The sequence below is a fragment of the Cervus elaphus genome, chromosome 10 (genome assembly GCF_910594005.1).
Source record: "Cervus elaphus chromosome 10, mCerEla1.1, whole genome shotgun sequence".
Lineage (NCBI taxonomy): Eukaryota > Metazoa > Chordata > Mammalia > Artiodactyla > Cervidae > Cervus > Cervus elaphus.
Window position 1 is genome coordinate 49761288 of NC_057824.1, and position 11569 is coordinate 49772856.

The 11569-nt window shown below is 55.6% G+C and overlaps 2 protein-coding genes and 1 pseudogene across 2 annotated transcripts; 2 read left to right on the top strand and 1 right to left on the bottom strand.

Moving 5' to 3' along the window:
* Positions 1 to 335: 335 nt before the first annotated feature.
* On the top strand, positions 336 to 1647 carry LOC122701819 (annotated as a pseudogene).
* A 2538-nt stretch (positions 1648 to 4185) lies between these two features.
* On the top strand, positions 4186 to 5448 carry PPP1R35 (protein phosphatase 1 regulatory subunit 35). Its single transcript, XM_043915168.1, has 4 exons — positions 4186 to 4537; positions 4618 to 4870; positions 4951 to 5087; positions 5194 to 5448. Exons 1-4 carry the CDS (start codon positions 4295 to 4297, stop codon positions 5365 to 5367), a joined length of 807 nt encoding a protein of 268 aa, XP_043771103.1. The 5' UTR covers positions 4186 to 4294; the 3' UTR covers positions 5368 to 5448.
* A 596-nt stretch (positions 5449 to 6044) lies between these two features.
* Positions 6045 to 10629, bottom strand: MEPCE (methylphosphate capping enzyme). The gene is given in 5 exon segments (XM_043915160.1): positions 6045 to 6636; positions 6752 to 6878; positions 7043 to 7261; positions 8472 to 8969; positions 8971 to 10629. Coding segments are annotated over 5 exon segments (2064 nt in total). The 5' UTR covers positions 10138 to 10629; the 3' UTR covers positions 6045 to 6583.
* Positions 10630 to 11569: the final 940 nt, after the last annotated feature.

Genomic DNA, 11569 nt, shown 5'->3' on the forward strand with positions numbered 1-11569 from the left:
TTCTCTCCTGCCGAGGAGCAGCTAATCTTCAACATCCAGCGTCCCCTAGATCTGCCATTTCTGAGCTGTATCAGGACACCTGCTGCTTCCTATTGTGTCTGGTAGACCTGGCTGCTGTGGGCATGCGCTCTCTACCCGGTTATCCTGAGCTGCTGCTGCTGCTGGGAGTGAGGCTGGAGGGGGCTGGATAGGGAGGCCACCTTGGCAGAAGAGGGGAGATGCTGGAGTCCTGGGGAGAGGTGGGAATCCTGGGTAGGAGAGAGGAAGGGGCTGGCTGCAAGAGATGCCAAGGAGCTCTTTTTCGTGGCGCCTCAGAGGCTGTCGGCCACTTCAGAATGAAGCTGAACATCTCTTTCCTGGCCACTGTCTGCCAGAAGCTCATGGAAGTGGACGATGAATAAAAACTTCGTACCTTCTACGAGAAGCATATGGCCACAGAAGTTGCTGCTGACGCTCTGGGTGAAGAATGGAAGGGTTATGTGGTCCGAATCAGTGGCGGGAACGATAAGCAGGGTTTCCCCATGAAGCAGGGTGTCTTGACCCATGGCCGAGTTCACCTGCTCCTGAGTAAGGGGCATTCCTGTTACAGACCAAGGAGGACTGGAGAGAGAAAACGCAAATCTGTACGGGGTTGCATTGTGGATGCCAATCTGAGTGTTCTCAACTTGGTCATCGTGAAAAAAGGGGAGAAGGATATTCCTGGACTCACTGATACTACAGTGCCTTGTCACCTGGGTCCCAAAAGAGCTAGCAGAATCCGCAAACTTTTCAGTCTCTCTAAAGAAGATGATGTCCGCCAGTATGTTGTGGGAAAGCCCCTAAACAAAGAAGGTAAGAAACCTAGGTCTAAAGCACCCAAGATTCAGCGTCTCGTGACTCCACGAGTTCTGCAACACAAACACTGGCGTATTGCTCTGAAGAAACAGTGTACTAAGAAAAACAAAGAAGAGGCTGCAGAATATGCTAAACTTTTGGCCAGGAGAATGAAGGAGGCCAAAGAAAAACAGCAGGAACAGATTGCCAAGAGACGGAGGCTGTCCTCTCTGAGAGCTTCTACTTCTGAGTCCAGTCAAAAATGAGACGTTCTAAGAGTAACAAATAAGTAAGATCAGACATCAAAAAAAAAAAAAAAAATGCCAAGGAGAGGGGACTAGCCCCAGGGTGGTGGCAAAGGACTGAAATAAGGTGTGTGTGTGTATGATATTGGGGGATATTGTCTGAAAACAAGCTGCTCAGAGATAAACCAGTATAGCCTTCACCATCCACCTCCCTGCCCCCCATTTTACGGATGAGGAGACTGAAGCCCAAAGAGGAGAAAGGGGGTGTTGCTGGGCTGGGGGGTGGTGGGATTCTCTGACCTCTGACCCCAGGCCCAGTCCTTTGTGGGATGTGAGTCCTCCCTACTCCTCTCTCTGTCCCCCCAGGAACAGACTTTGGACCTGGGACTGTGGAACTGGTCTGAGTGCTGTGGTCATAGCATACTGGTCACTGGCATCAAAGGCCTCTTTCTTCACCAAGTTCACTTCCTGCTGGACTACCCAGTCCCTGCCTGCAGCCCCCTCTATGTCTTCAGCCAAGAACCAACCCAGCCTCAACCCTTTGTTGCCAAAGTAAACAGTGTTTCTTCAGTCTGGGATGCCAGTAGGAAATGTACTGGGTGTTGAGGGGTTTTCTCAGGTTGAAGGACTGGCATTATGTGTGGGGGGGAATAACTTGTGGGGAGGGGGCTGGGTCCTGATTCCTAGGGCTCTCTAGCAGCTTAGGTTTTAGGAAACCTAAGTGCTAAGGCCTGTTTCTTGAGTACCCTTCTGGGTTGCATGACAACCTGACACTCGAGTATGATCGGTGACCAGCTAGGTGGTCATACTCAAAACCTTAAGATCTTGGGGGCCTCTGGATGGGCATGGCTAGACATGACCTTCCCTGTCAACCTCTCTACACAGCATTCCTCCCCATGGCCACCTCTTCATCTGTACTGTATGGCTCCTGCTTCCTTCTCCCCACAGAGGGACCCACAGTTATTCCTCTGTGATCCCAGTACCAGGCTTCCCTCCCCAGTGCCTCCAACACTCCTCCTGTCTCCCGCCACCCAGGCTTTCTCCTCCTGCCTTGGCCCTGGTTTCCCTTGGCAATGCTCTGGGGCCTGGAGAAGCCCTCAAAGGAAGGATGGTCCTTCATGGCCAAATCTTTCCCACCATAGAGCCTCCAATCCTAGCCCCCTAGAAACGGGGATGCTCTAAGAAGGTGTGGATGAGATCCTGGGGGACGGTGGTCTGAGCCTGAGGTGCAGCCCAGACCTTTTCTTCAGCTGTATTAGTTTTCCGGGGCTGCAGTAACAAATTGCCACCAACTTGGTGACATGCAACAACAGAATTTATTGTCAGTGCTCTGAGCACATTGAAGGTAGGCTAGGCTAAGCTATCGGAGAAGGCAATGGCAACCCACTCCAGTACTCTTGCCTGAAAAACCCCATGGACGGAGGAGCCTGGTAGGCTGCAGTCCATGGGGTTGCACAGAGTTGGACATGACTGAAAGGACTTAGCAGCGGCAGCAGGTTAAGCTATGATGGTCAGTAGCTTAGGTGTAATATATGTATTTTCGACTTATATTTATCTCAACATAACCCCCTCATAAGTGGAGGAAGATCTGCAGTAGAGGGAATGGGCCTACTTTCTTATTCCTGACTTTAGCTGGAAATCTTCTAGTTTCCCCATTGAGATCCTTGAAAACTTTTGTAAAATATGGGTAACTATCCATTCTGTCTGATCTTCCACAGCATTTCTTGGGAAGATAATGAATAGGAAAACAAATTAAAATGGTACACAAACATTTCTGTTGATTGTTAACCCATTTTGGGAGAGCCTCAAAAGTCATGAACACAAATTACTCTTACCCAAGAAGAAACAGGCTCAGAGAACTGAGAGGGTCTACCTCAAGGAACGTGAGGGAGGGAGGTGAGAGCTCATGTCTCCTGCCCTGCAGTCCAGGGGGCCAGGATCAATCTCCCGAGCCTTTTTTTTTTTAAACAGTACTTAACATAGATCTTTATTTTTTATATAGATGATTTTTTAAATTATTTACTTTAATTGGAGGCTAATTACTTTACAATATTGTAGTGTTTTTTTCCACACATTGGACATGAATCATGGGTGTACATGTGTTCCCCATCCTGAACCCCCCTCCCACCTCCCTTCCCATCCCATCCCTCAGGGTCATCTCAGTGCACCAGCCCTGAGCACCCTGTCTCATGCATTGAACCTGGCCTGACAATCTATTTCACATATGGTAATATACATGTTTCAATGTTATTCTCTCAAATCATCCCGCGCTTGCCTTCTCCCACAGAGTCCAAAAGTCTGTTCTTTATATCTGTCTCTTTCGCTGTCTCGCAGATAGGTCATTGTTACCATCTTTCTAAATTCCATATACATGCGTTAATATACTGTATTGGTGTTTTTCTTTCATACTTACTTCACTCTGTATAATAGGTTCATTTTATCCACCTCATTAGAACTGATTTAAATGCATTCTTTTTAATAGCTGAGTAATATTCCATTGTGTATATGTACCACAGCTTTCTTATCCATTTGTCTGCCAATGGACATCTAGGTTGCTTCCATGTCCTAGCTATTGTAAACAGTGCTGCAATGAACATTGGGGTACACGTGTCTCTTTCAATTTATAGATGAATATTTTAGTGGCCCTTCGAAGAGGAAAAATTCACAAAGGGCCATTCACCCAAGCCACCACCTAGGAAGGACCCTGGCTGGAGCCAGCGAGCCACGCCCTCACTCACACCGAGTCTGGTCAGAGTGGGGAAGCGATGGAACACCCGGAGATGCCCTGGAGGCACGGAGTAGGGAGGTCGAGTGCAACGGCGCTGGACCGTTAATTAAAGGTGTCCCACTTAGTGCCCTGGTAGGGAGGACTGATACAGTCTGGATTCCAGCAGAAGCCGGGTGGTGACGACTGGACAGGGCGGGGAGGCTGTAGCTCGTTTCGAAATGGAAATGGCCCTAATGAAGACCCGTAGGGCTTCCGCGGGTTTGCAGTCTAAAGCGCCGGCCTGGGGGCGCGGCGAGGCGGTGCAGGCGGAAACCCATCGGGAGGCGAGCGAGGAGGCAACGGAAATGACGCTTAGGCGCACCAATAGGGCGGGTCAGGAGCTGGTCTCCCCGCCCCCTTGGGTAGGGGCTGACGGTTTCCGGTAGCGCCGTCTGAGAGGGCGGGGGAGAAGTGGCGGTTCCGTGACCCTTGGCCCCCAGCGACCCCGCACCGCTACAGACGCCGCAAGATGATGGTCTGTGACGAGTCACAGCTGGAGTCGGTGGAAGGGGGAGAGGCCGTGGCGGTCCCAGGGCCACCCCCAGAACCTCGCGCTCCAGAGCCCGGAGCCCCGGTGCCAGAGCCCGGCCTGGACCTGAGCCTGAGCCTGAGCCCGCGGTCCGAGAGTCCCGGACGCGGACGGACCAACTGCAGCCCCGGACGGCGGAAGGGGCGGGCGGACCGGCGGGGCGGGGCCCGCAAGGGGCGGCAGGTGAGCTCGGGGAAAGCTTGGTTGCCAGCTCGCTGACGACCCCCGGCTTACCCCTTCACTGCCCCGTTCTCTGCTCCAAGGTCCGCTTCCGCCTGGCGCCGCCTTCCCCGGTCCGGTCCGAGCGGCCGCCGGCCGCCGCCTCATCGAGCGAGAAGCCCGAGGCACCGCAGGACTTGGGGGCGCCGGTGCAGCAGAGTAGCCTGGCCCTGAGCCTCGAGCTGCAGGCCGCGAGGGCCGCAGCCGGGGGCCAGTTCGATGCCGCGAAGGCCGTGGAAGAACAGCTGAGAAAGTCGTTCCAAACCCGCTGCGGCCTGGAGGAGAGCGTGACCGAGGGTGAGGGGGGCAGGCGGCCGGCCGGGCGCGGGAGCGGGGATGCGCGGCGCCGCTCACCTCCGCCCTTCCTGCGGTCTCAGGGCTGAACGTGCCGCGCTCCAAGCGGCTCTTCCGAGACCTGGTGAGTCTGCAGGTGCCGGAGGAACAGGTTCTGAACGCAGCGCTGAGGGAGAAACTGGCGCTCCTGCCGCCGCAGGCCCGAGCCCCACCTCCAAAGGTGAGGTACCTGGGCTGTCTCCCCTACCGCTCACCCCCCTCCCCGCCCCCAAATGCCAGGGATTGAGTTCCCCTTCCTGAGTGCAATCTTGTTTGTGCTCCAACAGGAGCCACCTGGGCCAAGGCCAGACATGACGATATTGTGTGATCCGGAAACATTATTTTATGAATCTCCACACCTGACCCTGGAAGGTCTGCCCCCACTCCGGCTTCAACTCCGGCCCCGCCCTTCAGAGGATACCTTCCTTATGCATCGGACACTGAGGCGATGGGAAGCGTAGACCTGGGGGCTCCCTGTATTGCTAATTCGTATTTTTTGGTGTCCAAACTATTTATCAGAATAAAGTGGTTTTGCTAATAAATGGGACTCTTTTTGGGAGCCTTAACATGGGGTCAAGACTCAGGCTGGAAGCGGCCAGAAAGTCAACGTTTTGGCCCCCTTTTAAAGAAACTTGGTAGTGATGAGAAGCAGAGCAGGCAGGTTCTTGCTAAGTCGTGTCCGACTCTGGTCCTAAAAGTGCTGTCCTTCTGGTTCTACTTCAACTCCATGGTTAACTTCCAAAGTCAGCCTGTGCCCAAAGCTTCCACAAAACAAATTTTGTCAGTGGGGTTTTTGGGGGAAGGTAGATGGATTCTTCAAAATTCACATTATACTCCCTTTTCCTGGCTTAGGGTTCTCTCTATACTTGTGTGTAAATGGCAACCCACTCCAGTCGTCTTGCCTGAAAAATCTCAAGGACAGAGGAGCCTGGTGGGCTAGTCTGTGGGGTAGCAAAGAGTGGGACACAGCACAGCACACATGCAGAGAGGGGCACACTGGCATTCAACAGTCTTCCCAACCGCTGGAAAAAAGCCTGTTCTCTTCCTTAAGACTATAGTTTGGGCAGAGAGGAAGCACAGGTTCTACCAGGAGCCACCATCTATGCCCCCTCAAACTACAATGTGCCAAACACAGGTGTGGGCGCCACTGCCCTAAACATCAAGTTTATTGTGCTGTTCTCACATTCTGAACCCAACCACCTCTCCCTGTGGGGGACAGCAGAGGGAAGGATTTTCACAGTACCTGCATGCCTCCCCACCGCTGTCCCCCTCTTAATCCTCAGCCCATCTATCCGTGGTCCGTTGAAACACAGCTGAGGACAAGGGCTAAGGAGAAATGAGTCTCCTTGGTAGAACAGGAGGAAGAGGCCAGAGAACTTGATACCCCCCACCTCCCATGCCCTAGGAGAACAGAGGTCAGCAAACAGTCCATGCCATCCAGCCCAGTGGGCTGGGGGAGAGGAAGATGGTGGTTCCAGCACAGCTGGGCTTGCTGCTTAGGTGCCAGAGGTGTAGGGAAGAGGCTGGGGCAGCAACACAGGAAAAGCTTTCTCTGCAGATCCAGGAGAGGAAACTATTTTTGGAGCCAGAAAGGAAAGACCTTGAGATACTTTCCTCTCCCCCTAGGTCCTTTGGAGCAGCAGGCAGCTTCTTCACACTTTCTGTTCAGGGGGCCACTTAGTGGCTGGGGGACTGGGCCTTGTGGAACAGGTACACAGGACGCTGGAAGCCTGCGGGAAGAGTGTGCACTCAGGAGGGGCTGGCAGGGCCTACAGACCCCACCACCGGTCTGCACCCTGCACCGGCACTGGCTTCCCTTCCCCTGACAAAAGAAGCCAGCCTTACCTCTGGAGGTGTTGTTGGGTGTGGCCACGAGCTCATAGCTGGAGAAGCCCACCTCTGGGGATGTCAGGTAGGAACTGAACTGCTCTGGCTTCAGCTGAATTCGAAAGTAGTTTTTGTAGATTCTTTCCTAGGGAGAAAGGTAAGGGACCACTTCAGCTTATTGCCTTCTCGGCTGGTGAAGGATAAGGCCCACCAGGGGGGGCCTTTTCACCTTCTTCAGAAAGTCTTCTCTGCTTCCTTGCCTCAACTAAAGGAAGGACTGCCCCAGTTTCCACAGAAGCCCCCACTCACTGTGAGTGTCTTTCTCCGGCCGTAGGAAGACCAAGGCTGGGGCTCCAGGACTAGGATGCCCCCGGGACGCAGGTGCCGATAAATCCGGCGAAACATGCGCTTCAGCCCCTCGTCTCCCCAGTTGAGATGTACCCACTTGGTGAGGCTGAGGCAGAGCACCACATCATACTCGGGTTTCTGGGCCTCCACCAGTTCGTCTCGATCAAGCACATAGTTACCCTGAGGGCGAGAATTGGGGGTGAGGACAACAGAGGTGAAAAAGAACCACCGCCCCTTCACAACCCACTGTGCAGCCTCACTTTAGTCCTGGCCAGCCTTCTCTGACACTCCTCAAAACAACTCCCAAGTGGCACCCTCTTTGTCTCATTTTCTTGCTCTGTATTGGTAAGCCAATCAAACATAGAGGGAGCCTGAGTGATTTTAAATTTGAGCAAATTATCCACAAGGTAGTCAAAGCTAAGGTCAAATTACAGAGAAAGAATGCTGGGTTCTCCGAGGATCCTGTTCAGTACTTATTCCCACCCCACAGGCATTTAAGCTGAGAGATTCAATGTTCTGCAAAGGGCCCCAACTCAGGTTGAAAGGGAGACCTGTGGGTTCCTTCCCTAGGTGGGACTGTCAAAGTTTCAGGCCTATTCCTTTTTTCCAGAGAAATGAAGACTTCCATCCCTCAGCAAACCTAGATGATTAGCTCATTACCACCCCTCTGCAAAGTCCATTCTTATGGGTGTGACTGAACACACTGCGAACTATTCCTGTAGGTGGACTAACTAAAGCATTTCATGGGGGCCCATGTGCAGTCAGGGGACAGATACTTAAGACTCGGTACTCTCCTACACGCTTCCCCATCCCACCATCTAGAGTCAGTGTGGTAATGATCTAAGGCCAAGTCACTTGGGTTTCTGGACACTGACAATCAACTCTGTGTGTAACACAAATGAGGTCCCTATCAAAGGACAGAACATAATTAGCCAGCCACTACCCTAATCCTCCTCCCTATCCCAAGACATTCAGTGTCTGACACCCATCCCTTCAGGCACCTACAGAAGGCTGGAGGACAAATTTTCATCTGGACCACATCCCCCAGTGAGTATGAGCAGCAGGCCCCAAAGGAAGTTGGATGGGTCTAGATTACAATGGATGGGTCTAGATACTGCCCAGGAGCAGAGCAAAAGGAACCTGCCCTTATCCTGGGGCTTCTGATCACGAGCAAGGACGCCAGGTACAGCCCCAGCCTTTCCAAGTTATAGGACAGATACACCAAAATGGAATCGATTGCAGATTCAGACCATTCTCTTGAGGACCTGGCTTCTCCAGGGAGGGGTCATGCACAGGAACCCTCTGGGTTATAACCCCCCCCCTGCCATGTTCTCATTCACTCTCATCTTCATGCCTGACCCCTATCCCAAGAGCCTGGGGGCCCTCTTACCGTGACGAAGACAACGTTGTTGGGGAAGACCGCTGTGTCGGCTCCATCCAAGGGCACTTGGGGTGCAGCGATGGGACCACGGCTGGCTGTCAGTGAGGCTGGGAAGTAGCTCCTTTTTCGGACGGCTGCGGTCCCTTCCTCACTCTCTGCTCCTGGGCCCCCCTCAGAAGTCTGGGGTGGCAGACGCAGCTCTTCAGACAGGTAGTGTCGGATGTTCTGGCGGGCTGAGTGGATGAGCTGCGCATCGATATCCAGGCCCACCATGCGGGATGGGCCCCACTTACAGGCAATGCTCAGGGTTAGGTGGCCCACATTGCAGCCCAGATCGAGGACGTCCCGACCCCGAAACCACTCAGGCTTCAATACCCGAAGGCGCCCATCCTCACAGGAAGGATTGCGGTACCCATAGTACTTGCAATAATTCCCATACTGGAACTTGCACTGTTGCTTTTTGAAGGTTGCAGCAGGGAGTGGCTGGGGGTGGTGGCGGCCCCCCCCCACTCCCTCGGCCCTTTTCCTTGGAACCCTGGCCTCCACCCCTAGCCCCTGCCTCTGACTTGCTGGAAGTCCTGCGTCGTTTGCGATGTCGTGAGGAGGAAGACGGGGGCGCAGAGGTAACTGAGGCAGCTGGAGGGGCTGAAAGGGAGCCTGAGGGACCCTGGAGGGCAGATGGAAGGGGAGACACGACCTCATCCCTGCAGTTGATGGCTGTGTTGAGTTCATAGGGTTGGGGGGCATCCCGGTTCTGGCCCCCATGCTGCTGCGTGGTGCCCTCCCCGTGGAGTGAGGAAGTGGGGGGGGCTGGGGGCAGCGCGGAGTGGCTATCATTCCCTCCCGCTGCCTGCTGCTGCTGGTGGTGGTGCTGTCCCCGGTGTCTATGCCGCTTCCGACCAGTCTTGAGTGGCGAAGCAAGGACAACTTGGGCCTCATCAGTGCAAGTATTGAGACTGAGAGGGTCTGTAATATCTTTGGGGATGAGGATCTCCACTGGATCTCGCCCCTTGGCCGGAAGCGGAGATGACTTAGGGGTCTCCGCATTGAGTGCACGGCTCACTTCCTCATCCAGGAGACTATTCAGGTTCAGGGGATCAAAGATATTGCCCCCCAGGAGGAAGTTGGAGGGTAAGACAGAGTCACAGTCCGAATTAACCCGCCTGCGTCTCTTGAAGGCCGGATGTTTGAAGCCTCCACCACCTCCCCCTACATGACAGCTATTTCTCCTCTTGCCCCCACCTCCCCCAGGGGGCCGGTGGGGCTGATAGCCATTCCGGGGTCGAGGAGGAGCAGGGGGGCCCAGTTCTGTTCCGCCTCCTCCCCGTCGCTCCTCCCCCACGTCCGGGGGAGCGGCTCGCCCGTGCGGATCCGACAAGCAGGCCTCCCCGTGTGACTGCGCCTGGGGGCCGCCCCCTCGTTGCTGCTGCTGCGACTGACCGCCTCGAGGGGTGGATGCAGCCCCGGGGCTCTCCTTGCCGGCCCCAGAGGCCGGGGATCCCGCCGAGTGAGCGCGCGGGCCCGGCGCACGCTGCGTCCCGCCGCGGAGCTCCCCGGAGGCGGCCTCTCGGTGCGATTGCACCGTGGGGCCGCCCCCTCCGCCCGACTCATCTTTGAGCGGCGGCGGTGGGGCCGGCACCAGAAACGGCTCCTTCTCCGCCGCCATCTCGATCATTTCCTCCCCTTATTCCGTTCCAGTCGAGGGCAACCAGGGGTGGGGGCCGGGGGCTTAACCCCCCTTCCTAGACCACGCTCCCTTCCCCTCCTCCTTCCCCGAGTGCGCGCGCAGTGCTGCTCGTCTCCCCTGGTCTCGCGCCCAAGCGCCTCCCCGGAAAGCTCGCCCCACTCGCCCGCGAGACCAAAACAAGATGCCCGCGAGACCCGAACAACTCGAGGACTCAACCGCGCGTGCGCCGACCCCTTTCTCCTCTACCACTACCGCTCCGGCGCGAGCGCGCACGGCTGGGGCGCGTTCCTCGCTCCCTGGAATCACGCAGGCGCACTCCGCCACCACCCTGGTTGCGCGCGCATCGAAGTACGAACCAACTTAACGGCTCCGGGAGTTTAAATATAGCCCTTCTCAGCCCGCCCCCCACCCCCAGAAGCCCACCACCCCAAACTGACACCCTACTTCCCTTCGCAGCTATGTCCGTCCCTACTGATATCCTTTTGTCTCTGCCGCGCGATCCCACCCACCGTAGGCGGGGGACGGGGAGCTGGTGTGAAAAGGTCTCCTTGACACCCGACCCTTGTTCCTGAGGAATGAGTCTCAGCGGTCTCCGCCCGGCTCTAAACCCAGCAACCTCCCCACCCCGCCTCCTTCCTCCCCCTAGCGAGCAGCGCCTGCGCACACCCTTTTGGGCTTGCGCGGGTAGATGCAGCACGTGCTGGAGATGACGCCCCGCCCTCCGTGCTAGGGGCGGGGACTGTTACGTTACTTCCTCGGTTTGGAACACGCAACATGCGTCAGCACGATTCGGAGGGGCGTGGCTAAGGGGCGGGGCTGTTTTTATGAATTATTCATTATCCGGTTTCCCCCCGGTGACCACCTATTTAGAAAGGCTTCCGAGGGAGCGGAGGGGTGCACCTAAAAAGGAGAGGAGGGGAAGGAGCGGAGCATACTGACCGTCTTCCTACGAACTGTTCTCAGTATAACACGATACATCATTTTAACTCATCCCCCCCTGGAAAATAGTCTTTGCTGAACTGGAAAAAGAAAAAACAAGCACTAAAACAGACGATGTTGTCTAACTTCCTCTTCCCCCTAAACGGCCGCGTCGTTTTCTCGCTCCTCTGCTGTACCCCCGATCGCGATCACCTGGGGACACCACGCCCTCCTCTCCGCCTCCACACCCACCTCCCGAACACCAAAGCCTCCGCCCACCACCCGACGCTGTCGCACGAGCCCCTCCCCCAGCCCGCGGACAGCTATCCGACGCCCACTACAGCTGCCAATAGCAGCAGTACACCCAGCACCGCCGCCCCCCCTCCCCCCACTCCGCACGCAGGCTTTCCCGAGCACACGCTGCGGCTCCGGGCCGCCTTATATAAAAACGAATGTGGGCGGGGAAGAGATTTCGGTCCGCTTTGGGGGCTCCCTGCCTCAG

What these genes read in the sequence shown, in the direction of transcription:
- PPP1R35 (XM_043915168.1), top strand. Translation starts at nt 4,295, where the DNA reads ATGATGGTCTGTGACGAGTCACAGCTGGAGTCGGTGGAAGGGGGAGAG. An exon ending in GGAGGAGAGCGTGACCGAGG is followed by an intron (nt 4,871 to 4,950) that starts GTGAGGGGGGCA and finishes CTGCGGTCTCAG; the next exon opens with GGCTGAACGTGCCGCGCTCC. An exon ending in CCCGAGCCCCACCTCCAAAG is followed by an intron (nt 5,088 to 5,193) that starts GTGAGGTACCTG and finishes GTGCTCCAACAG; the next exon opens with GAGCCACCTGGGCCAAGGCC.